Here is a 26,642-nt window from a genome sequence, read left to right as displayed (position 1 = left end):
AATACAAACAACAACAACAAAAAAATACACCTATTAGTTTTTGGTCTTTTTTTGAGAAGAGCAATGAAGGCACTTTTCCAGGTTGAAAAAGGCCATAGTTCACATCACAGATCAATAATGAGAACACATGCTGTAGGATATTTTGCTAAGTGCTACTGCATCTGTTACTGACATTGGTAGAGCTTTGTATCAGATGTTCCATGAAATATTAAAGCAAAACTCGGTCAGACGGAGACACTGAGGAGAAATACCTGGCAACACTAAGACAAGCTTCCAAGCAGTGCTTCAGTTTCTGCTTTGAAATGGGCACTATCTGTTTTTTGATACAACTTCCCTCATTCCAGGTAGACATCCTAATTAAGATTCTTGATGGAATGGAGAACACACCTTCTTTCTCTGGTGTTTCTTCTGTTAAGGAAATGCAGCAAAAAATAATCATTTAGGTTGTTTTCAGGAAAAAAAAAAAAAAAAAAATCAGTCACCACAAGAAACTGACCATTTTTAGTCAAGATCCCTTGTCAGTGAGAACAGAGGCACCCAGGAATCATTGGCACTTCTGAAAATACAGAACATGGGAAATGTTTCTGATCAGAGATGAAACTGAATGAACGGACTGTGCCAACAGGATCTTGACAATGTGATAGAAACACCAATAGCACCTCTGTGCAGAAAAACTTGGGGATACTAATGGATGAAAAGCTCAACACAAGCCAGCACTATGTGCATGCAGCTCAGAAAGCCAAACAGAAGGTATTAACTGAAAATATTTTGACACCATAAATTAACCCATACTTCATTTAGCTTTTTCAGTAACCTTGACTTTAATAAGTAAATTAAATGATTAAAAAGCATAAACTTCTGTGGACACAAAGCAAAGTTACTATTTTTAATATATTATCAGGAAGAAGATAGTACTCACTTGTAAAGCTAGACAAGAAATTCCTGAAGCAGGTAATTTCCCAGGGAAATATTAATCATCTCTTAATCCAGTTACCAATCTTGTTCAGAGTACTTTGAGGACGGAGTTCTAACTTCAGGGAGATGGTTATTTTCAATAGATGCATATGTAAATATTTGTTCCACTTACTGTGGAAATGCTGAAGATACAACATAGCTTTAACATATTCCCACTGAACAACTACTAATTTCATCTGAAGTTCACATTGTTTATTGTGGAAATGCTGCAGACAAACAGATTTAAACATAGTTTCACCATCAGAGAACACGACACTTCAAGGAAGGTCAAAACAAAACGGCTCTTAAAGCTAAAAAGAAGAGGCAGATGCCATTTCCTAGAAATGAAGGAAGGTAGGCTCCACCGGAGCAGTGTTAGTACTGGACTTTTCTTTTGCACTGGCAGTAAATGAAAAGCCAGATACCAGTGATTTTTTTTCTTTTTTACCTAGTTGCTCCAATCCAGGAACCTTTGGCACAGGAATTTTCCTTTGCTTTGTGACTACAGGGTTATTCAGCCATTTGTTCTTATCTAGACCACTGTTTTAACAGACTTCTCTTAATCCTGGTGTGGCATTTAATTGTATGTTGTGCAAAGAATGCTCTTGAGTGTCAAATTCTATGCTGATGGGAGACTAATAACATCAGGATATTGTACTAATTCTTTCTATTCTACTTTTACCCGACTAACAAAGCTATTGCAGAAGTGAACTGATTTTCCTTATTTATTCCCTACAATAGCCTTATTTGATTGCATTTACACTGAGAAGCTGACAAATACATATATATATATATATATGTATACGTGAAAGAAGAAATAATTCCACTGCATTGATTTTAACTGACAAAAAAGTGAACTGCCGAATTGAAAGTTATTATCATGTAAACTTGTCGATATTCTATTTCTAGTTCACTCTTGTGGTTTAAATCTAGGCGGTGTACAGAGTTGCACTGCTTCTTCTTTGCACATTTTTGAATAAAAATAAGGCCTATTTAAAAACACCTGCACCACAGAGAACAGTAACACATGGCTTATTCTGTCAGTCACAATCATATATTTCGCTTCCTCACTGCTCTGTATTAATTGTGAAGCTGTAGTCCTGAAGCAGGGAATGTTTCCATTTGAAAACTTGTGCGTAAAATAGAGTAACAATCAAGTGTGCATTTCTTAGACATCAATTAGAACACTAACAAAATAAAAGCTTACAAAAGATTGTAGAAGACTAGAAATCTTTTAGCGTTTTAAAAAGCAAAAACCTATCAATATCATCACAGAAATCAAGATGTTGCTTTTTGTGTACAATTATTTGCACATCACCCCTCCTCACTGTGCTACATAATCACCTCGGTTTTTTCCTCATTTCGGTATCAGCAAATATCTGCCTAAACATTAATTCAGAAGACATTAATTAAAAACTGGAAGGAAATGGATCTTAGCACACTGATTTGAAACACTGCCTCTGATCATACATTTGATATCAAGTTCTAGCATGAAACTAAATTCAATTTAATCTAAGTAGTCTCTTGTCTGGAAATAGCACACACATACATTGTCAGATGATTTTCGGTACAAAAGATACACAGATAAAATAGTTCAACTTAAAAGCTCTGAAGATTCCTAGGCATCAGTTGGGAAGGCACTTTTCTGGTCACGTAGTTCTAGCATATTGGGATTCAGCACAGCTTTGGTATTTCAATGCCTCCTTCAGTTTCTATGGAAGTGATAACCGCTGACTGCCCAGTCCTGAACTTCTCCACTTGCAAATAATGCAAAGAAAATTGCTCCAAATAGATTAATGGAAGCAGCAATATAGAAAACTGTCTGCCATTCTCCCACAGTATTCTGCCAAAAAGAGGAATTAAAAAAACAGAAAAAGATACAGTTAATTTGCAGCTCCACACTCAAGAAAAATGTATTTTTAAAAGAGATGCTATATGCTTTATCTACTTAAACATAAATGCTATGCAATGTGACTTCATAGCAACACGACCTTATAAACAAATTATCATTTTAGTCTACTTCAGTTTAACAGTACATCTTACATAGTCAACATACTTCTGATAAGGCTGTCTTTCTGGATCAGATGGTCACTGAGTTATACAGCCTGTATACCTAAATTCACAGTTGCATGAAAGCTTTGCAAACTCAGAGAACATTACTGTAACAAGAAACATGTCCTTGTTTTCTGATCACACGACCCAAGAGCTGAAGTAAGCAAAGCAGTAACTTATTCTTAATGAGTACAACGTCTCTATTCCAGAATGGTAAGTTTTTTTTTACCCATGTGTGAATTTTACTCAAACCAGACAGTGAAGAGCTGTGTTTGTAGTAACAAAGAAGCTACATATACAGATGTCTTAGCAAGTTTGTTTGTTTTCAATTTTTCAATGTTTTTAAATAACAGATGTATATTCTACCAAAACCATAAATGATCTTACTGCAAAAAAACAGCGTAATATCAGAGCAATGCATTAGGATGAGAGGAAAAGCAAATAAAAGACCCCCAACACAAATAACGCCACCCCTTGTGATGAAGTTGGAAAAAGCTAAGTTGTTTGGATTCACACATTAACTAGTATTTTCATATTATTTTTAAGGAAATGACTGTCTATCAACTCCAAAAGTTTATCGGTATCAATAAACTTACTCTTGACTTTTTCTTAAAACATTTTAGAAAAAAAAAATATATAGTTTATTTAGAAAACTATTGAAATAACTTTTCGACCATGCTTTCTACTTTATATCACCCTTTGTCTGACTAAGCAATCTTGGAGGTCAGCTTGAATGCTGTTTAATTTAGAAGCAAGACAGCATAGCATAGAGCATCCTAATCACACAATGTACATACAAAGGGGTGCATTATGAAAACTACACATTTGAATCTAGTTTATGGCTCATCTGACAAGTGCTGACTTTACAAGTCCCAACGTCATGTGAGAGAACAATTCTGGAAAACAAGTAAGAGCTTGTCTTATTTTGCATGTATATGCCAAATATAACTTAATGGCTGCAGACTTGAGAGAAGAGGAGTGCCATTCAGTATGTAATAAAGAAAAAAAACCCATACAGTAAATTGACTTACATTATGAGTGAGGTTCTTAGCAATAACTGGCCCCACCATTCCTGGGATAGTAGCAAAAGAATTTGTGATCCCAAGAAGAATTCCAGCATACCTGTAAGGAAAATTGACAACATTGCTTATGAACTTATCTTGCTGATCAGTCACAGAAATAATTTTGCCTAATTGCCTAAACAGGTTTCACCCTGATCACAGATGCAAGTTAAAACACAAGTGGGAATAGGTTGTTTCTGTTCTAGCAACGTCTCTGACAATTCATGACATATGTCTCCATTTTCCAGAGGCCAGTTAGGGAATTTACTTGAATTACTCACACTTTGCTTAGAATCCGTAATCCAAAAACCACATCCCCCTTGCTAAGCCACAAACAAACTGTCTGGAATGGATCCACCAGAAAAGTTAAAAAAGAAACACTGCATGCCTTGAAGTGGAAAAACAACAAAGAATATGACAGAGCACTGTTTGGCAACAGTGAGAGATGCTTCAGGTAACACTGCCAAAAAAGCAATTATCCCTAATCTGGATGGATATCCCCACTACACTACAGAGTACTGTTCTGAAGGCAAGAGTTCACAGAGCTCTGCACCAGTCCTTCCCTTCAGCTTTCTGTGGGTCAAGGCCAATGGGAAAAAACGTCTGACTCAACCTGTTCTACTTGTTGCCATTCTTGCAGCTCCATTCTGAGGCTCCCTCCTCCATGAACATTTTGCTTTAGCATACACATGCATGCACATGCACCAGTTGCCATACAAACTTGCTGGGAAAAAAAGTGGTAACTTGCTTAACATCTACGTCTCAGCACCTCATCTCTGTGCAATTAAACATAGAGCAGGAATGTTGCAATACTAAAAAGTCATGTTTGAAGCAGCAGCACAAGCACAGACTTGTCACAGACTCAAGAGAAAAAAAGAGCTAGACATTTTTCATTCTGAGCTCAGCCTTCCAGCCACAGAGAGCAGACTTCTGTGATTCAGATCTTCAAGGTAGGTTTGTTATTTGAACAATTACATAAAATATGATTATCAGTTATACTTTACTACAGGAAAATCTCAACAGACTCAAAAGGTGGGCCCGGGTGAATCTAGTGAGGTTCAACACAGCAAAGTGCAAAGTTTGCACTTGGGCTGGAGGAATCCCAGGCATTTATAAAGACTGGAAGGAGCAATCCTTGAGAGTAGCCCTGCAGAGAAGGACCTGGGGGTCCTGGTGAATGAAAAACTTAATACAAGCCAGCAGTGCACTTGGAGCTTGGAAAGCAAATAGTATCCTGGGCTCCATCAGAAGAGGGGTGGCCAGCAGGGACAGGGAGGTGATTGTCCCCCTCTACTCTGCTCTTGAGAGGCCCCATCTGGAGTACTGTGTCCAGGTCTGGAGCCCCCGGTACAAGAAAGACAGGGAGCTGTTGGAGAGGGTCCAGAGAAGGACTACAAAGATGATCAGAGGGCTGGAGAACCTCTCCTACAAAGACAGGCTGAGGGAGCTGGGCTTGTTCAGCCTAGAGATAGAAGGCTGCAGGGTGACCTCATTGCAGCCTTTCAATACCTAAAGGGAGCCTACAAACAGGAGGGGAATCAACTCTTTACAAGGCTAGATAACAGCAGGACAAGGGGAAATGGTTTAAGTTGAAGGAGGGGAGAATTTAGGTTGAATGTCAGGGGGAAGTTCTTTACAGAGAGAGTAGTGAGGTGCTGGAACAGGCTGCCCAGAGAGGTTGTGGATGCCCCATCCCTGAAGGTGTTCAAGTCCAGGTTGGATGGGGCCCTGGGCAGCCTGCTCTAGTATTAAATGGGGAGGTTGGTGGCCCTGCATGCGGTAGGGGGGTTGGAGATTCATGATCCTTGAGGTCCCTTCCAACTCAAGCCATTCTATCATTCTATGAAAACGGGAATCTCTCTCAGTTACTGCTTTCAGCTGTTCAGAGTGCAATGGTATGCTCCTTGTTTTAACAGTGACAACACAACAGAAATACAAAATTACAACTCTAAAGAGAGACATAGCTTTGACATTTTATTTTCTGCAGTAGGGAAATTCAACTACACATGGTTATAACAGGTTGTGGTATGTATCCAGCCCAATAACATTACGAAAACAGGTGTTTTTCCTGACAAGAGTCAATTATCAAGCCTATTAGTTGACTCGCCTTGAAAGCCTGCCATAATCCAAACTGATACATACTGCTACATATTTTAAATTGAGCTCCACTCCTGTAATTAAATTATTTTTATTTTATTAAATAAATGAGCGTGTAACATGTTTCTCTCTGAAAATGCTTAACATGCTTTCACAAACCTGAATGTGAAAATGTGAAAAGCTTCCTTTTAAAGCCTTTAAACAGAACCAAACACATATTGTCTTCATCACCTTTAAGCACTATAGCACTGCTAATACAAATTTTCAAAACTAACCACAGTTTAATAGTTTCTCTGGTCTTAATAGAGGTTTGACAATTAACTGCTGGCTAAATGCTTCTGTTTTTGCCTGCTGTTTCTGACATAGGTTGCATTTTGATAGCACTTTGTGTTTAACACAGATAACAGCTATGTCACTCTGTCAGCACAGTGAAGACTCCAATATGAAACAGGCAAGAAAATGTGACACATTTGTAGAACAAGACTAATAGTAAGCTCTTGGTTGAAATCTTATGGCATAGTAGTCTAAGCAAATTCAAATTGACTTGCAGAGTAGTCTAGACATTCACAGAGCTAGAATAGAAAATCTCAGTAGAACTATCTTACCCCTCTGCTCCACACTCAACAATTCAGACTACTTATTGTCTCATAAATGTGTGTTAAAAAACAAAAACACAGAGCAAATATTTTTTCTTTCTCCAGCATCAGTATTTTCATTCATGATTTTTTCCTGAGAATAATAATTATTATTTCTTCAGTATAACACAAATTTTAGTACCAAGAAAAGTCCCTTTGCTATTCTAATCAGCTTACCTTAAAAAAGTGCAAACAGGAATCAAAGTGCATTTTGAAATTGCTTTGAATCACATCTAGTTATTCTAATATGTTTTAAAGGAAAAAATTATCAAGTTCTGGGTAAACTCTTAACAGAGGTTTCTTTTACACTTTCATGTATATCCTGTTCTGAGATTTCCACAGCTATGTCACTTTTTTCATCTCAGTTGAAAATGCCTGCCATGGCCATTTCATCCAAGAAAGTTCAGACATTTGCAGAAAGTAAAGTAGGGGGAAAAAAGCTCTTTTAAAATTTTATTATTTCATCTTCGACTTTCTGGTATTTCTGCATTTGAAGACTTTTTTTTTTCCTATGACTTTTATTACAAGAACATACCCTTTCCCTTCTGTCTTCATTTGGGCTTATTTGCCCCAAAAGCAAGCATACGTGTGCTTAGTACAGAATTACTGATTTCAATAAAACAGTATCTACACTGGCCACATTCCTGCCCAGTAAAGCTTTCCTCTCTCAATTTCTGCATCTTATTCAATTATTGCAAGCAGAATTTTAACCAATCCAAGGTCTTTTGAGTAGCACTTTTCACAAGATCAGTTTATTTCCACAACACTCCCGAGAGACAGAGGTCACAGTGTGATACACATCCTATAAACTAAGAATGAAAACATAGGCCAACAACATATGCACCTACTGAATGACTGATTTGAGGTCCTCAGGATTTAATCTGAAGAATATTTAACAACACTGTTCTTATATTCAAAGTACAGCTCTCACTGACTTTGGTCAAGCCTCAGTATTTTCATTTTTGCAAACTAGACTTTAGAGCTTGAAGAGACATACCCAGAAAAGAACTGATAAATCAGCTAGGCCTCAGTTAGCGTCACTGGGTCCAGAATTAGCTTTTCAATAGATATTTTTATAGTTAAGACTCAAGTTGCTGCAGATTCCCTTTACATATTACAGTGGTCTGAAACACCTTCAAGGAGAGCCCATGCCTCTTTATAACTGAAGAACACTTAAAAGAGCAACTTCCTGAAGTTATAGGGTTTAAATAGACTGTCACGGAAGAGTTTGACCAACTCACTTACTACATGCAAACTCTGTGACAGAGCAGTAAAAGGAATGGATTCCCAGTAACATTCAGCTACATTAAATGTGGCCCTTCTTTTCTTCTGTAATGCCCAGCCTCAGCCATTACATGCTAGAAAAGATAGAGGGCTTAGGAACAGATGCCAGTTTTCCTCTATAAACACAAAGAGATTCACAATGCACAGACACAAGGAGACAAATCAAAACTGCACAGACATCCAAGTTCTGCCATTAAATAACTCACAAAAGTAATGGTTTTTTTTTTTGCTTTTAATGCTCATATTTTGTGGTTTGAAATACAGACAAAATCCTAGCCAGTGTTTTATATTTTTAGCAAAGTTAAACTTGCAACAGATGTTACATTATGGCCCCATAATATGCCAGGTACGGTGATTTAACTAGATCTTCTGTATTCATAATTCTACTGGATATGACACAAAGCATCACAGATGCTGTTCTTCATACTTTCCTGTTCAATTCATTGCAAACACCGTTTTACAACTGGATACTGGTGTCTTCCTTCTTGCTTGCTACCTCATATAATCTGCCAAGATTAATTTGACTCCCACTATTTCATATATTTCAGTCAAATCTTGTCCATCCATGTAGCCCCCAGTGACATCTTTTTAATTGCCAAAGCCTAGATGCCATTTTCACCTTGGAACTGAGGTCTCCTATAAGTGGCCCAGTTCTTAAGGACTTTTTGTAGTTAAAATCTCTACAATTTTTTTTTCCCTCTCTGCTCAGAGATAAACTATTTTTGTCTCACACATTAGTATATAAACACTCTTCATTGGTCATGAAGTCCTAAATTATTTGATCCTGCTCAGACACAAGTAGTATTGCAAACAGGTAAATTAATAACAGAGCAAAGTACTGGACTTTTATCATTTAGAAGTTCAAAAGAACATACATGTATCTGTGCTTTTCAGGAAATTGAATGGATCAGTCAAGTTCTGAATTTGTAATGCAAGAGAAGATTCAAACTGAAGTCCAACTTTTCATCACTTAGGAGTAATATTACATACAGGATTAATCTAGTGATAACAGGTCCAAATATACTTCTAACACCACTACATCAAATATGATTTTCAAAAAAATTTCACCTGAATTTTGGAACTCATAGTGCTTTACTCATATTAAAGTTTTGAAGGGTGAACCACTTACTAGGACAGTGTGTATGTAACAGTGCAATTCAACTAATATCATGAATCAAATAGTGCAAAATCCTAGTAAATATAATTCCAGCAATTATTTATTATTCCAGGATCAAAAACTGAGTTATTCTAAGATGTTCATACCATCTTCTGCCAATATTTATTCCCCCCCCCCCCAAAATACAAGCTCCTAGGCACTCCAGGAACACAGAAGAAATGATCATAAATGTATCCAATCAGTAACAAAAGCTTCAGCAATACTTACGAAGGTGCTATATCCAGATGGTTGATGCTGTAACCAGATGTACAGAACCCTCCTAGTGTTGTCGATATGGTCACAAAAGCAACAGCCAGCTCATAGTTGCATCCTATGAACCCAGCCGCTACTAAGAACACTGCAGGTCCAATCATTCCTTTAAAACAGAAATTTTACAATTAAGGGACTTTATGCCAGAAAATTAACATGTTCTGAGCTGTGTGTACATACAATCTCCAACACCACCTAGTGCACAGAATCCAGCACTGCACTATGTGCATTACAATAACCAGCAAAGAAGAGCAGATCAGTGGCAAACCTCTGGCAGTCTCGAGAAACATTGCACAAACCAGAAAAATCCTACTTTAGCTTGAGAGAACAAAAACCAAAAATCAATGGATAGTGAAAATAATGTAACAAGTCCATTTTATTTATCATTATATAAACACTAGACTCTGCACTGAGACTGATAGGTGAACAATGCACAGTGAGGAAGTTACTCCCATTTAAGTCTCTGTTTCAGGAGCCAACAGGGACTTCTGCAAATCATAACAAAGTAGAGCTGGAAGATTTCATATAAATACATACATACACAGCTCTCCCACATACACCTTCTAGAATGAGTGTCATGTTTAATATCTGAACATATTCTGGTATGACTACACCAGAGCCTGCTGTACGTCTTAGAGAACCAGGCTAGCTTTTGAGACTTAGAATCATAAAATGGCCTGAGTTGAAAAGGACCACAATGATCAGCTAGTTTCAACCCCCCTGTTATGTGCAGGATCACCAACCATCAGACCAGGCTGCCCAGAGCCACATCCAGCCTGGCCTTGAATGCCTCCAGGAATGGGGCATCCACAACCTCCTTGGGCAACCTGTTCCAATGTGCCACCACCCTCTGAGTGACAAACTTCCTCCTAATATCTAACCTAAACCTCCCATCTCAGTTTAAAACCATTCTCCCTTGTCCTATCACTATCCACCCTAGTAAAACAGCTGCTCCCCCTCCTGTTTATATGTTCCCTTCAAGTACTGGAAGGCTACCATGAGGTCTCACCAGAGTCTTCTCTTCTCTAAGATAAACAAGCCCAGTTCCCAACTTCAGGTACTGGAAACAATTTGGTTGGCATAGTAGCCATCATCCTTTCTTCAGTTAACTTTGGCACCCCATTTCCCCATACCACAGCTGGCTAGTTACATGACTTCATCATAAACTCCAAAACCAGCTCCAAATACAAGCCAAAAATTGCTTCATCAACAAAACCCATAAAAACCCACTTTTTCCTTGCACAACAGCATGTTTTCCCCTTGGTTGTATAGACATAGGTGTGAAGGCCAGCTGTAAAACCAGAACCAAACAGGCCTATAAAAACAAAAATACTTGAGAGTTTATTAGACAAGCTGCTTTAAAGTGAGCAACTCAATCAGCAGAATTGAAGAAGCAGAAAATTAAGCGCAGTGATGGAGATATATCAAGTAGGCTGCAACTTGCGTGGATACTGTGCCTGATCTTTCCCCCTTTCCTTCTCTTTTAATCAGCCATCAACTGCTCTCTCTAAATACATCCTTTTATTCATTTTTAGTAAAGGTTTTATCTTTCTGACTTCAGATCACCTCTCCTTCCCATCAGTCAAGACCACTTTGGTCTTGGATTCTACTTTGTCTTTTCATCCTGGTAGCACTGTAAATCTGGCAAGTGTATTCCCATTCAGTTACCTAAGTCTTAAATAAACAAAACAAAACAAACCACTGAGCAACACAGGTTTCACTTTGAATGATATCCTCTAACTGAGAGATGATATGTTTGTATAATGACATGGCCTAAGTGAATCTTCTGGCTATCTCTTGTTATTTCTTTCTCCAGTATTTCTACTTCATTACAAAAAAGGCAAGATTTACTATTGACAAATTCATGCAGTGTTCTTCCCATTCCTCTTTTCCTAAGAGTATCCACACTGACAGTAATGTTTATGTTTCTATGATGACTACAATTACTAGAAATGGCTCTTTTTAGTTTTTTTTTTTTTTAAAGAAAAAGATAGTATTTATGATGCTCTTTTTCTGTTCACTCTCACAAGACAACTGTAAAACTTCAGAGGCTGCAGACTATGTTCCTAAGTATTGTAGGATTTCATCATTGTCTTGCCAACTAGAATACATGCCTCCATCTTACAGTCACCTTAGTTTTTGTTATTTATTCTAGACTAAATCTTTTAATTCTGTCAATAATTTTCCGAAGAATCAGAGAAGGCACTAAATATTCCACCCATCTCTACAAGTGATAATTTCTTAAATGTAAAGTGAAACGCATAACATTTATGATCTAGTAGCAAAGATGGCCATGTTTGATGTAGACTGTCATCTTGCTAAGATTACATTTAACATGAGAAGCTAGGGACAATACAGGTGAACAATCACATTCACATAAAGTCAAAAAGTTGCTCTTATTTGGAAACTAATTACTACTTCAAATCAAGGGACAGTTTACATCAACTTTTGTCTTCTCACATTTGCTCCAGCTGTTATTGCCTTTTACTATAATGCTACAGAGCTTAATATATTGCAGTATTTAGGTTACACTTCATGATATTTTTAGAAAATTCACGAAGATGAATTATCTCTTGCCTGACTGAGTAAGTTCTACACTACTATTGAGGAGCTCAACACTCCTCAGTAAGATAAGAATTATATTCCAATTTTTTGGGAGGGAGAGGGAAGAACAGGATGGATTGCACATAGAATAAAAAGAACACATTGCTCAAAGCCATCAGTCCAGCAGCGCTATTGAAACAGCCTGTATTTTCTGTATCTGAACCACTACTGAACTAGGACACATTGCTGTTTCTACAGTGGTACAGTCATGGGTCTGTTTTTAAGTCATGCTCACCACCAACAGAGTTAAAAAAAAAAAAAAGAAAAAAGTGTAAAATCTATTCGTATTTCTGGATTTCTCACTGTGACTCTCACTAATACCCTCCTCTATACTCTCATTCCCTTTTAGAACCCTTTGTCAGAAAGAGTACCAGTTGGGATTTGATTTACTTGCTTTAATTTTTGAATATGTATATTGAGTATCTCTATGGTCAGTGGAAAAGTCAGAAGGAAAAAAAAAAAAACCTTTGGCCTGAGGGCTGGGCAGAGTAGAGGATACAATATGTTCACCAGTTAAAACAACAATGAACATTACAAGACAAATTATATCCACCAAGGGCAGTCAGAAAAGTGTCAGTGAGGCTTAATACATGAGAATACAAAGGTATACTATGTACTAGAAAACAAGGTGATGTCAGATTACTAACTAAACAACTAGATGCCTAGACACACTGCAGTTCTTCCTCCAGACCCTATCAAAATTAATACAATTGAAGAGCAGCTCCTTCTCAAGCCATGCACAACCTTGCCTCATCTCACAGCAAACTGCCACACTTATCTCTCTCAAAGCTTTAACTTTTCCCAGACTGGTCCCATGATGTCTTCCTAACTAGACGCAATCCTTGCACTTACCTATTAAGGTAAAACATTTGCGAACACAAACAGTGGAGAAGTTCTGTTTTTCTCGTAAATGATCAGCAATTTGCCCAGACAGAATTATACAAAGCCAGCAGCCAAAATAAGGTAGTGCAGATAAAAAGCCATTCTGTTGAGACAAAAAGAAAAGACAGTTAAAATACTAAAATGACAATTCAATGTGATAAAAAAAAATCATTTGAGGTGGAGCATTAAGAAAGTCTGAGTCAGGAGTGTCAAGACCATCCTTCTATGCAACTACAGTTGGTTTTTCTATAAGAGAGAAACCTAAGGATAGAAAAGATAAAGCATTTTAGGTACTGATGTGTAAACTCGCTGTTATATAATGTAATCTGTAACTACCAATGCAGCCAGCTAAAGAACTCAAAGGTTTAAATCAGCAACTGGGATCAGGAAAAAGGAAACTATGCAAAATATCGTGTGGTTTTGAACTTGATCACGCAAGTATTTTGAAAGAGCAGCTTCAGATCAGATATGGCACAAGTTACTTAAAGTAAGTGAAAGCTGTAACTACTAGTCAGAATTTTGAAAGCAGTTATGGAGTCTGTGATCTCAGATTCAATACTTTCAACAGTGTGTTATCCCACAAATATATGCTGACACATCTGATACTGGCTATAATCAGATAAGACACAGAATTAGGTCTTTCAAAGATTCAGTTTGAACATCCTATGGTCCTATTATTCAGGATCTGCCATTACTTACACTGCTATCACCTGCTAACTTCCCTTTCTTTAAAAGAAAGTTGTTTGGTAGTGACTTCTGCCTGAAACTGCATGTTTTTCTTCTGAAGAAGGAAAAAAAATTCTACTAAGCAGCATAGTAGAACTTAACCTAAACTGTGGTTAAAATGAAGTATCTGGATGGACAAGTATATTTGGCAAAGAAGAGGCAAGAGGTTCCCTAGTACATTAAATTTGACACAAGGCCATAAACATGTTCCACTCTTTCAGCATTCAAATATGCTGTCTGCTGGATTTCAATGCTAAGCTTTCAAGAGTAACAACTAAAATTTTGAAAAATATAAGATAGTCTTAATAACAACAACAAAGCAGCAACTTAATTGAAGCACAGTGCAAAGATACAGCATTGTATCTGCTGCTCGCTGAAGAAAGAAAATAAAATAATTATTTGGAAGGGGATTCAATCAGAGTGAAGTGTTATTTTCTCCACCCCCTCCTTAAAATGTTTACAATGTCACTTACCCAATGATACTCCTAATTTCCAATTAAAAGAAAAATAGTGCTTTCCATGAGTGAGCAAAAAAGTAGATAGCATTTCTGAAGTTACAAAATAAGCTGTAGATTTTGAGGCAATCATGCAAACCAAGTAACAGAAATATGGGACTTTTTTTTATAGTTACTGTTTTGTAATTGAAATATTCTTCTTCTTTTTTTTTTTTAAATATACTTACTGTTTTAAATCCATCTTTAAACAGAAAAAATGATCCAAAATGCTATTGCTAAGTTAAATGTCAAATAATTTCTGAAATCCAATGGAAATTTCAATGCAGATAACCTCGTAGATGTAGCTGCTTAATTATGGGGAATTATTTCATCATTTCCAAATTAAAAATTTACATTAAAAGTTTTCTTAAACAGGTTAATATAGAAACTATTAATTATAGTTAATTATTATAACTATATAACTATGTATAATTTCTGCAACTATATAACTATAGTTAATTATAGTAACTATTTTCTTAATTATTCATCTCACCTCCTGTGCATCAAATCGCAGGATCTCCTTCATGTATGTGGGTAAGAGTGTGAGAAGTGTATAGAAAGTCCAATTATAGGAGAAATGGGCTACAACAATAGCCCAGAGTGGAAGGGACTCCAGTATAGGTCTCCAGGGAACAGATTTCTGCGTAGTGAGCTAGCAAGCAGGATACAAGAGAAAAAAAAAAAATTAGAACATCAAGATGATCTTTAACTACAGATGCTGTTATCCTACACCAAATCTACAGTGATCACTTATTCAGAAGGGCACAATGTGAGTTCATAGCAACAGATGAATTAAACAGCAATGATGAAATTATTGTTACTTTCTCACTAAACATATACTTATGCATGTTACTGCTCTGCTATTAATTATTGCAACTTAAACCAATCACTTTTACACTTTGTAATGAGAATTTTTTTAAAGTATATAGATACAATATAATATATGCCTTCCCTTACCATGATTTGCTGCCTCTAGTTTTTACCATAAATGATTAAACATTTAAGGTCAGTCCTCATGCATTTGGCTGAATCTTTCTAACTCAGTCCTAGATATTAACTCAGACTGCTTCACAGCTTAGAAACGTGTATCCTCGGTCAAATGGCTCATAATAGCATCTCCAAAATGTTTTCTCTGCAAATAGTAACCTCTCTCTTTTCTATCATAGAAGACATATTGAAAATGTTGTTTTACAAATTTTTAAGACATCATACAGGTCTATTTTTGGTATTAAAAAAAGCTCAAGTTGTATTACTTGTCATTAAAATCACAATAATAGCTGTGACTAAAAGCATTATTATAAATGCTTTGCTAGACTACCAGTTCTTCTCATTTACAATCTCATTGTATTTTTCTTTTCTTGACATACTCTGTCTTTATATATAAAGATATAAAGATATAAATATATAAATAATATATAAATAATATATAAATATATAAATATAATATATATAGATATATAAAGATATATATAATTTATAATACCAGATTAATGATGTTTTTCTAGACATCAGAGCATTATGCTAGTGACAATACTTGTAGTTTATGTTATTACTTAAGTAAACATGATTACAATAATGTGCTATACCTGGTCTTTTAAAGAAGAAAGAATATATTCCCTTTCAGTACGTGAAATACTTTTGTGAGTTTCTGGTTTATCACTAACCAGCCACATCCAGAAGAAGAACCACAATACACCAAGGGCACCTGTTATTGGGAAAAGATGGATGAAGAGGTATAAATAAAAACAGAATCAATTCTATTGAGTGAATAATATTCTCAGATAATTGAGAAAAAATAATATCCATTAAAATTATGTTAAAGTATTTGGAAAAACTTTCTCTCTACTTACAAACAGTAGCTCCCCCAAGTGGTTTAACAATACAGTAAGTAGTAAAGGATGACTTTAGGAAAGTGATGTTCTTTTTTTGTTTTGTTTTGTCCTCCCCTCTAGGAAGTGCCTTGTAGAGCAAGGAAAATGCATACACATACATATTGTATTTTTATTTGTCACATAGAACAGCCATGAAGAATACAGCTCACACAGAGGAATTTAATCTCAAAAAACTCTTAGCATGCATACGTACAGAGTATCACTATATATAGCTTAACTGATGTACCAGCATTTATTTTCCTTTTTAAGCAAAGTTTCCAGAACTATCATTTGAAAAAGTTAACTTTTCAATAATCAAGTCAAATTGACTGCATTTTTACTTAACAACCAGTGTAACTTTTTTCATTTTGTCTAGTTCTGTTTCCTTCTTTCTTAATTACACAAAAATCAAGAGCATGTCTTGATGAACAAAGTTTAAGCTTTCTGTTTTATTCTGATTCTTTTCCCTATGCAGAACATGAAACAGCTTAGAAATGTAAACAGGCCAATAAAAAGCATCAGTTTGATCTACGACATCTTATCAGAAAATTTATTATGTTTGAGCTCCTTCTAGAACACAGCTCACAGTAAACATGCTATGCTTTGCATTTTGGACATTCTTTCAGAGTTCCTGTGACTGTTAGAGAGATATTACACACAGTCTCCATTTAAAGCAGCACTAACTTTTCGCATGTTATTTCACGCAGAGTACAAATTCACTCCTGGGATTAACATTATTAACTCAATTTCACACTTCAAATAAGAAATTCCAGCCTGTTATTTCTGCGTGGAGGGAACGCTGGAAACATTTGACTTGTACCAGCTTTTGTCCAACTCGGACATTTGCTCATTGGAAGCAAAGCTCACATATCCATGCAAAGGAATTCACTTGCTTTAAATATCTCTAACTCCCCAGGAGGAAAAGAAATGACAGCCCTACATGTCAAACATATTTTTAAGAACTTAAAATAAGTTTCACACTAGAGGTAATAAACAATATACCGTGGCTTTCAAAAAGAATATGGATCATATCTTTAATAATAAAAACTCTTACCAAATATGTAAAACACGTAAACCCAGTTCATATAGTAGCAAATTAAACCAGACAGTGGCAGAGAGACAACAGTTCCCAGCTGTGCACCTAGCAGAGGAAAGCAAACCAAAGTATAAAAACAAACATTAGTTTATCATTAGATCTTTAAATTAAGTGGTGTTTTCACTTTTATTTTCCTACAAAAAATCATGCAAGTAAGATTTGCCACTATCACTAGAAGACTGACAGAAAAATGACACAACAAACTGCTTTGCCAAATCCAAAGAAATGGAGGTCACAAACATCCAAAATAACAAGCAAGGAGCAATTAAAAAAAAACATTCCTGACACGTTCACCTCCAAACAAGTGGTAGCTGCAATACATTCAAAACACAACTCAATCAACAGATACTGCTGACGAAACTGACCGCAGCACAATTACAGACCTTGGAGGGAAGGAAGGGGAGGAAATAATATTCTGATGTTATGTAATTAATTTGCATTGCTTATAGCTCCTGCCAGCAGTACTGAAACAGGAACGCTAGAAACAAGAGCCAGAAGGTATCCATGTAACCAGCAGGTTCTAACTAATCAGTCCCTAAATTTGGGTCCCTAAATTTGATCTTCAGGCAAAGAAGGGAAAGATGAGCAGATTCCAGTTCAGATATTAGCAGGAAAGAGAAGCTCTTGATACATAATTGAAGAAATATTGTGGAAAAGGTGGAGGTGGCACCCATATTGTTTACATGCTTAGGAACACTCAACTGGGGACAAATATTAAAGCTTATCTCTTCATGTTAATTATACAATTGCTTTTCCAAATCCAATCTCAATTCAGAAAACATTAGATTACGTTAATATGTTAGCTGCCTAGATGCCATCTTTTTGGAACAGTTTTTGTTTGAGGCAGAAAAGCTTCAACCACAAAACAACAAAACCAAGTACTCTGTTAAATACCCACCAAAATAACAATTATATGCAACTGAGTCATGTGCTTCCTTGGAAAACCGATACTGTCATGACTTTCTAAGCTGTAGACCACATGACTGCCCACCATGGAAACGCAAGGAAAAGGAAACACTTTGCTAAGATTATGCAAGATGCCTTATCCATCCATGCCTGCTTACTATCAGTTGTTCAAGGCCAAGGTCTCTTCTCACTTACACTTTGGAATGCGGCTTCACAAAGGAACAATTTAAAAGCTCTTAAAGCTAAAAGCAATAAGTGTCAATCCCAGCTCCTTGCTCTCCACTTTTGTGTGCTGGTTCTCACATGCAGACTTTTTTAAAAATCAGATTTAATTCAGTAGTGTGGGAGAAAACATACAAAAAAGAGAAGAAACCGTCTGATGCAGTAGGTGGGTTAAAGTGGCTCACGTGAGGGTTTGATGAGGGCCTGAAATAGCATACAGGAAGGAATGAAGCATGTGGCTACAAGGGAAGTGTGAAAATAGGAAGATGAAAGAACTAAGGCTTCATTCCTGCTGGCACAAGTCTGCTACTAGACTCGCTAGAAACTGCAGCTAGTGTTTACATGGCATAGCCCTGTCTTCTTGATGAAGCCATTAACTGAATTTAAAATTTGTCACCCTTAGAGAAGAAACATACTTGGATTGGTAAATTCAGAGCACTATATTTTTCACTCACTCCACACATGGTGGATCGAGTAGTGTGTCAGACCAATAAAACTTGAAAACAGAAGAAGGGTCAGTGTGTATGGGCAAAAGCAATGCAATCATGAAGCTCAGGGAATAATGCAGGGTGTCACTGATTAGAGCCATTGTTAAAAAAAAAAAAACACAAAAAAAACCAACAAAAAAAAACCTGATTATCTCAACACAAAGGGGACTGGAGGTAGCCTTTGCTTTGAACAAACAGCCCTGTCATCAGCTGAGTAGATCAATTGATAGTGTAGATGTTTCTCCCTACCAGCGTGTGAATGTCTGTCTCTTTCAGATAGCTACACCAGTACTAGGGGAGTGAATACAAGACACAGTTCAGAGTATAAAAACTGAACAATCTTGAAAATAATTTTGAAAAGAGCATCAGGCTTGAGCTGGCTTCAACCCACATACTGCTTCCCAGCAATTGGGATTGCCCAGCATCATGACCATGATCATATACAGATAAAGGGAATTGCACTGATATTGTGATTGAACTGGGTATTGTAGCTTCTATAATTTGCAAAATGTAAATTGTATCTGTCTTATGTTCTCAGAATATGCTGTAAATCAAAAGTTCTGTGTAACATCAAGTATCCTCAAAAGTAATAAATTTCCTATGAAACATTACATCCTCCACACATGGAATGCCTAAAAGAACATGGGACTGATCTTTGAATCTTCTTCAAGCAGCTTGAAGCATTACTGAGAGCTTCCTCGAGTTCCCCCAAAAACACCTTAAAAAAAAAAAAGCCATATCCTGTGATTTTGCCCTATTGCCCTACTTTGTTTCTACTATTGCATCTCTTTTGTTCACAGTATCTTCTATTAATCAGCTTCACAGTAACTCCTTGTACCACTTGATACTGCAGCTTGAAGTTTATACATCGTTGCAGATGAATACCTTTTCTCAAGGCTACAAAAGCCATAAAAAGCAACCATAATGAATGCAAAGCAAGATTTAACTCAATGCTATGCTTTCCAGATTAAATCCTGATTAAAACTGATAATATAAATCCCTTTGATTTAAGTCAATCCTCCCTATTACAGCAATAAAAATGCATAAGCCTGTTATTAGCGTGGGAATTTCTCACCTGCATATGAAATACTAAGGAGCTTGCTGCGTTCCAGGGGAGGAGCCCAAGAAGACCACATTGAATGCATAGCAGGGAAGGTAACACCCTAGATAAAAAAGAATCAATTCTGTTAAAAAGTAGCAGTTTTATAATTTCTTTCAAGTTTTTGTGTTTCAAACTGCATTTCATTAAAAAGCAGTAGTAGAATTTGTTAGGCTCTTGTTTAGAATGAAACCACTTGGGGGAAAAAAAACCCAACAATAGCATGCAGTGTATGAGAATCAAGAAGCAGAATCAATTTCTTCTGCTTTTGATTCTGTATACACTGGAAAAGCTGCAAGAATATAAACAATACTCTTTTGAACTCCTGGGTTCTGACTAAATGATGGATAACTCCAGTTTTGTCTTAAGTGTCCTTATAAATAAAAAATAAGATGTACTTGTTAATTATTCAAAAAAGTAAAATTAAGCTACTCAAAACAATCCACATGCTACTACAGCGTACCAATATTCACAGGGTCTAATTACTACGACCTGTCAATACAGTATTCAGATATATGTTCAAGTTACATAGAGAAAAACAGTTACCTCTCCCAATCCTTCCAGTGCTCTGACAGCAATGAGGTAGCCAACTCCCAAATCTGCAGCTAATGGAGTTAGCAAGGTGAACACAGAGGTACCAAAGATGCCAAACCCCAACAAGAGCTTCCCTCCAATTTTGCTTGCAAGATATCCACCTGGAATCTGAGTAATGATATAGCCATAGAAAAAAGAACCAAGGATCCATCCCTGAGTATCAGCATCCCAAGAATACTTTTTCCCCTAAAAAGAGAAAACAAAACCCAAAATACAGTAAGTTCAAAATAGTTTATCTGACCATATTTTACACAAATTCAATCCCTTTTTTAATCCTTCATGCCTAAATCACAAATCTTTCATGGCCTCCCCCCGGGGGAGGCAATCAAAGTTGCACTGAAAGCTAATTCAAGCAGTTAACATTGTGCAAACATATCTAGGCCAAGTACAAAAATCATCACAACATCAAATAGAAATCTTCAGGTGATTATCCCTTTCTGAGCTACAAGCAGCTTGGTTAAGTGATACAGGTACTGGTTGCAGGGATGTGCCTACATGAGAGTGGATCTCAATTCCATATCACATTCTGTCACTCTGAAAAAACGATTTTCCTGCAGAAAACTTACAGAGAGAAAAGCAAACAAAGAGATGCAGTTGTCTAAATTTAAAATGAAGAAAGAGCAGACAAGGACAGGATAGGTGATAGACAAGGACAGAGATATGTGGAAGAACAGAATAAGGATGGCAGAGTGAAGGTAAGTCTAGCAGACATTAAAGGCACAGATAAATTGAGATAAGGAAGTTAGAGTCAACAAGAGGACACCAATCATTGCCCAAGGAAGTGATTTTGAAGTTTGGGATCACTTCCAGAAGTCCTCTAAACGAGCAGCATCCATTTCATAGAAGCAATGAGGGAGAACACTTCTTCCCATTCAGCACGTGGTTATAATTTGCTCACAATAAATAATAAATGACCTCTAAGCAAACAAAATGAAGGCAAGAAGAGGGCAAGAGTGCTCATTAATAAACTTAATTATGATGTGAGATCTATGCAAGTCCAAATCAACAGAACCTTTTTTCTTTCTTTTTTTTTTTTTTTTTTTTTTTAATGTAACTTCATAGCTAAGAAATGTGATTTTAAGGATTACTGTACGGAAAGTCAATAGGTGAAGGATATAAAGACAAGAACCATGATCTGGGAAAGGGATCAAAGAAGCGAGGGAAAAAATACTGCACATTAATTTGTAATAAAATTTCATGCCATCAAGACCGTGTGGAAAACAGTTAAATACAGAGAGTGATGTGAGCTCTGACGCACATGTAACACTAATGGTTGATCACTGGCATATAAAAGTGCGTCATAATAGATCTATAAGGTCAGATCAGCCAATTTGTAAAGAAGGGCGAAGAAAGGATATGCATTAAAAAACAACACACCTGACTATGAGCACAGCACTTATAATCAGCAGGTTATTTAAAGACATTATGTTTCAGAATTGCTTTAAAAGAACCACTGTAAGGGCCATCTGGTACAGATCAGCCAGTTCTCCTGTCATTTACGTATGAGTCACCTATTGCAAACTTTATTAAAAACAACTTTACGTGCTACGTTTCAGAACAATACGCTTGAGACCTCACCGTTGTGTTGCGAGGAACATTTATGGTGGAGGAATGCTCTGGACACACATTGGAAGTTGTATTCTTTGCTAAGCTCGTGTTAGGTTCCACCATGTCCACCAGAGCAACGCTTAGGTTCACACGTAACGCATACAGAAGGAAGAACCCAAAAAAGGCCAGCAGTGCCAGATTGTAGCGAGCTGAGCAGCATGCAGGGACTGAAATGAGAATAAATAAGAAGGTTTTGTTTTAACACACCTAACAAACAAGCAAAAAAAACAAAACAAGTGAGTATTTTTTTTTAACTAATAATCTCAGAAATTTATAGATTAGAAAAAAATAAGTCAAGAAAAGTTGATTGTTCCAGTCTCAAGGGGCATATCAACAGGGACAGAGGTCCATCCCAACAGGGATCAGGATCCATTTTTTCTGTTGGAATGCAAAACAAAAGTAATTCTGGTTTAGGCTACTGGTAACTATGTACACAAGTGTAGGGGCTGCAGTGGAAGTGTTGGTTTAGAAATGTGGTTTTGAAAGCTCTCTTGAAAATACAGTAATAATTACTGAAATTGGAATTTCATGTAAAAATTAAAAAACAACAAACCAGCAAAGAAACAAACAAAAACAACAAAGAAAAAAAAAAAAAAGAGAAAGACCAATATGAAGCTTGTTATGTAACTAAAAAAAAAATAATCATAGAATCATGAAAGTTGGAAAAAAATTACTATGATTATCTAGCCCAATTGTCAACCCATCCCCACCATGCCCACTGAACCATGTTCCTCAGTGCCATATCTACACGTTCCTTGAACATCTCTGGGGATGGTGACTTCACCATCTCTCTGTGCAGCTTATGCCAATGCCTCACTCATTGTTTCCGAGAAGAAATCTATCTACTATTCAACCCGAACCTCCCCTGGTGCAACTTAAGGCCATTATCTCTCATCCTATTGAAAATAGCTCAAGATGGAGAGAAACTTTTATGGTAGCATTAAAGAACAGCCAATGAGATTCCAGATCGTTTTCTAGGACAATTTTCCCTTCTATAAATTTGTTTATAAAGCAATATGCATTTGCTAATAACTGCCTAAGCGAGAAAATTTGCAGGAAATCTGATAGCAAACACTGCCAATGCACTGCAGAACTGCCAGCAGCAGTTCCCAGATGCCCATTCTTGCCCCTCTTCCTTGTCAAAGGAAAATAGGTTTTAGATTTAGCATTAAACTTGCACTGTGGCATTAAGATGACTATCAGCCATTTATAATCAGCTTTCGGACTTTGCACTGTCACAGGTATTGACTTCCCCTAATGGTAGAACTGCAGCATTTGGCAGAGATTACACACCCATGCCAGGAAGTTTGAAGCACAGTTAAGCTGCATCTTGGCCAGCACATCACTGCTGGCCGTAGAAAGGCTGCACACAAGCATACTTAGTAGTTCTGCAGATACCCTTTGTAAACAGAGGATGGCCAAACCTACACAAACATTGAATTGTTAAGAAAAGCCACGGATTTACAAATAGTTACAGAGTAGAGTTTCCTTTTGTGAGAAAATTATGGTGGAAACAGAAAAATTTATAATGTAAAAATAAAAATCTCAGGAAAGACTGGTGATCAGCACTTATAGATACTGCAACAATTCATAGCAACTGTTTCTTTAGCTATTTAGCATTAAAATTCCAAATAGAACAAGTAGACCTATGAACAACAGGACTGACTAGAGCCCAATCTGCAACTGCAGTATGTCTCTTGACCACATTTTCTGATCTGCAATAAGAAGCAAAAAAACATTCCCTGTGGATAAGATATCTAAAGACTCTTTCTTATCCCAGAAACAAGGAACCCTTGGTTGTAGGGGCACCAACAGAACCTTCCTACAAAACTGTAGTTTCCATGAAAGTTGTAGAACGTTCTCATTTTTGAGGCCTCTATCACTGATCAACTTCATCTGAAGTTCACTATTGTTAATGCAAGCTGTTAAAAGGACAGCAAGGCAGCATTTGTTCTTTCTTTAGTAAATGAGTAACATGATAGGCTGCTAAGCAAATACATAAAGCATCTTCCAGACCAACAGTAATGACAGGAGCAGCATTTGAAAAATAGGCTTATCTCACTTTTAAATGATATGAGTGACAGCAGCCAATAATTTATTGCTTGCTTTACAAATAAACAGGCACCAAGAGCAGGAAGTGCTTACTGCACAAAAACAAGTCGAGACCTTCATTGTTATTTAAAATGCAATTTCCTTTAAATAGAAAATGTATAGTCTTCAAATTAGTAACAATGAACATAATCACTGTTTAACCTTCCCATTGTTGTACCTGTATTATCTGGAGTTACACAATAACAGAAGATTTAATACTGTACTATGCTGTAACCTTCCTCAGGTACACAGGTTAACTGGAACATCCATTATTCTACTTCTGGACATCTCTTACTGGTACACACTCCAGAGAGCAAGCTTCACAATATAAATACGTAACAACTCTAAGCCACTAATGTCTTTTTTTTTTTTTTCCTGTTGTAAATAACTTATCACAGCAGTCTAATGAACACACAGATTTACAAGGTTGAAAAAAAAGTCTGCTAAATTATTGCTTCCCTATCTTCCCACTGAGTATATCTGTAATACTTGAGAATATGAGGTCACATTAAAGGAACAGAAGATTCAAGAAGATTCTAGATGTGTTTCCCAAGGTTACACACCCCCTCAAACATCACCATATTTACTGGCAAAGGGATACTGCCATCATCCCCCAGAACTTCATGATGTTGAAGATCTTACCTTGATTGGCAGCCTCGGGTCCTACATCTAGGGATAACGCTGATTGCAGGGGCATGTTTTATAGCACTAAAGCTATAACTGAACAAGAGTCTTAAACTGCAGAATTAGGTCTACACTGAAGGTCGTATGGCAGTTATAGGAAGTTGCTTTCCTACCGCATTTTCCTTTTGGGTGAGGTGCATCACGATAGATTGTGCAAGCCCAAGAATGTATTGCTTTGGTAAACGACCTGAACTCCCTGACCTGAGTTTCCCGCTGGCACTTTTCAGTTGTTTTGCTGTACTACATATCTCAGAAGCACGAACAGTGACGTCTCAAAGCTGTCCGTACAGCCTGTCCTGGGAGAAACCACAGAACACCCTGATCTGCCTCATCTCGGCGGGGCCCTGACCTTTAATGATCCACTTCTCACTTTCATAGAATCATAAAATTGTTTGAGTTGGAAGGGACCCTTAGAGGTCATCTAGGCCAGCTTCCCTGCAATGAACAGGGACAGCACAGCTAGATCAGGTTGCTCAGAGCCCTGTCCAGCCTGACCTTGAACATCACCAAGGATGGGCATCCACCACATCTCCAGCCAACGTGTTCCAATGCTTTACTATCCTTGTTGTAAAAAACTCCTTCCTTATATCCAATCTGAATCCCCCCTCATTTAGTTTGAAACCATTTCCCCTCATCCATACACAGCTAAAAAGCACACCCCATTCTTTCTTATAGCCTCCCTTTAGCTCTTGAGAAGTTGCTCTCAGGTCTTCTTGGAGCCTTCTCTCCTCCAGGCTGACCAGCCCCAGCTCTCAGCCTGCCCTCTCAGGGGAGGCATTTCATCCCCTGAATCAGTTTTACACCTTATCCTCATGCTGTCTTCCACATGCCCTCCTCTGACCCCCGCTGCCAGCTAAACCGCCTTAGTCACGCTCGGTCTTGAAGGTCTGCCGCACCCTTAGCAGATCCCGCCGAGCAGGCACCGACCCGAGGCTCGAGCTATTTACGTGCAAAATAAACCACTGGGAGGCATCTCCCTGTCACCGCACTGAGAACGAGCCGCCTCTCCTTTCAAGGACGGCGGTAGGGGCCCGGCCAGAGCGAGGTGAGCCCTGGAGGCGCCATGGCAACGCGACGCCGGGGAGGTGCGCCCCCTGCCGGCCCTGCGGCGAGGCACGGCCGGTGGCAGCGGTGGCAGCGCTGCCCGCGGTGCCGCCGCCCGCGTATCTCACCCGCGCCGAGCTGGGACTCCTTCAGTAGCGGGGTGCGGTCTTCTCTTTCCTCGGGCTCCATCTCGCTGCCGCTGCCCGCTCCGCGCAGCGCGCCTAGCGCCAGCTCGCCGGCCGCCACCGCAGAGAGGCCGGAAAGCGGCTGGCAGCGCCGCAGCCTACCAGCACCGCCCCACTGTGCCGCGCTCTGCCCCGCTGGAGCCGGGCAGCGGCCGCCGCAGCCCGGTGGTCACGTGAGGGGCGCTGACGGACGGAAGCGGCCTCAGCCGCAGCTTGGCGCCGCTCCCGGCCCGTCCTCTGCCGCCATCTTTGGTAAGGGCAGCGCTAGGCGGGCGGGGCGGGCAGGAGGAAGAGGCTGAATGGGGGTTCGGTGCAGCCGTGTGATGTCATTTGTCGTTTGGGGAAAAGTTACTCTTATTTAGGTCAAATCTGCACAAGCCGCAGAGTTCTCCCTGGTGTTTTCTCGAGTATCATCAAAGCCAGGCTCCGGGCTTGACATGAGGCAGGAAGGCGCCCGGCGGGGTGGGGCCATGGGGGATCGCTTCCACCTGTGAGCTGAACCCCAGATTCTCACTAGAATCCCCTCGTGACAACACGGG

The 26,642-nt window shown here is 38.1% G+C and overlaps 1 protein-coding gene across 2 annotated transcripts; it reads right to left on the bottom strand.

The window, feature by feature from the left end:
* Positions 1 to 1,145: 1,145 nt before the first annotated feature.
* On the bottom strand, positions 1,146 to 26,357 carry SLC17A5 (solute carrier family 17 member 5). 2 transcript variants are annotated; one of them, XM_085217789.1, is made up of 11 exons: positions 26,047 to 26,357; positions 22,070 to 22,266; positions 20,444 to 20,677; positions 19,874 to 19,961; positions 17,141 to 17,227; positions 15,802 to 15,920; positions 14,709 to 14,867; positions 12,966 to 13,098; positions 9,468 to 9,615; positions 4,038 to 4,128; positions 1,146 to 2,797 (listed from the first exon to the last, which is right to left on the bottom strand). In XM_085217789.1, exons 1-11 carry the CDS (start codon positions 26,105 to 26,107, stop codon positions 2,660 to 2,662), a joined length of 1,455 nt encoding a protein of 484 aa, XP_085073915.1. In that variant the 5' UTR covers positions 26,108 to 26,357; the 3' UTR covers positions 1,146 to 2,659. The 2 variants fall into 2 exon arrangements, with proteins under 2 accessions (XP_085073915.1, XP_010706033.1); XM_010707731.4 differs by lacking the exon at positions 26,047 to 26,357 and adding an exon at positions 24,833 to 25,337.
* Between the last annotated feature and the right edge of the window lie 285 nt (positions 26,358 to 26,642).

Source organism: Meleagris gallopavo, chromosome 2 (assembly GCF_905368555.1).
Source record: "Meleagris gallopavo chromosome 2, MGAL_WU_HG_1.1, whole genome shotgun sequence".
Lineage (NCBI taxonomy): Eukaryota > Metazoa > Chordata > Aves > Galliformes > Phasianidae > Meleagris > Meleagris gallopavo.
The sequence above is the reverse complement of the archived record's forward strand: the minus strand, read 5'-3'. Positions and strand labels throughout refer to the sequence as shown.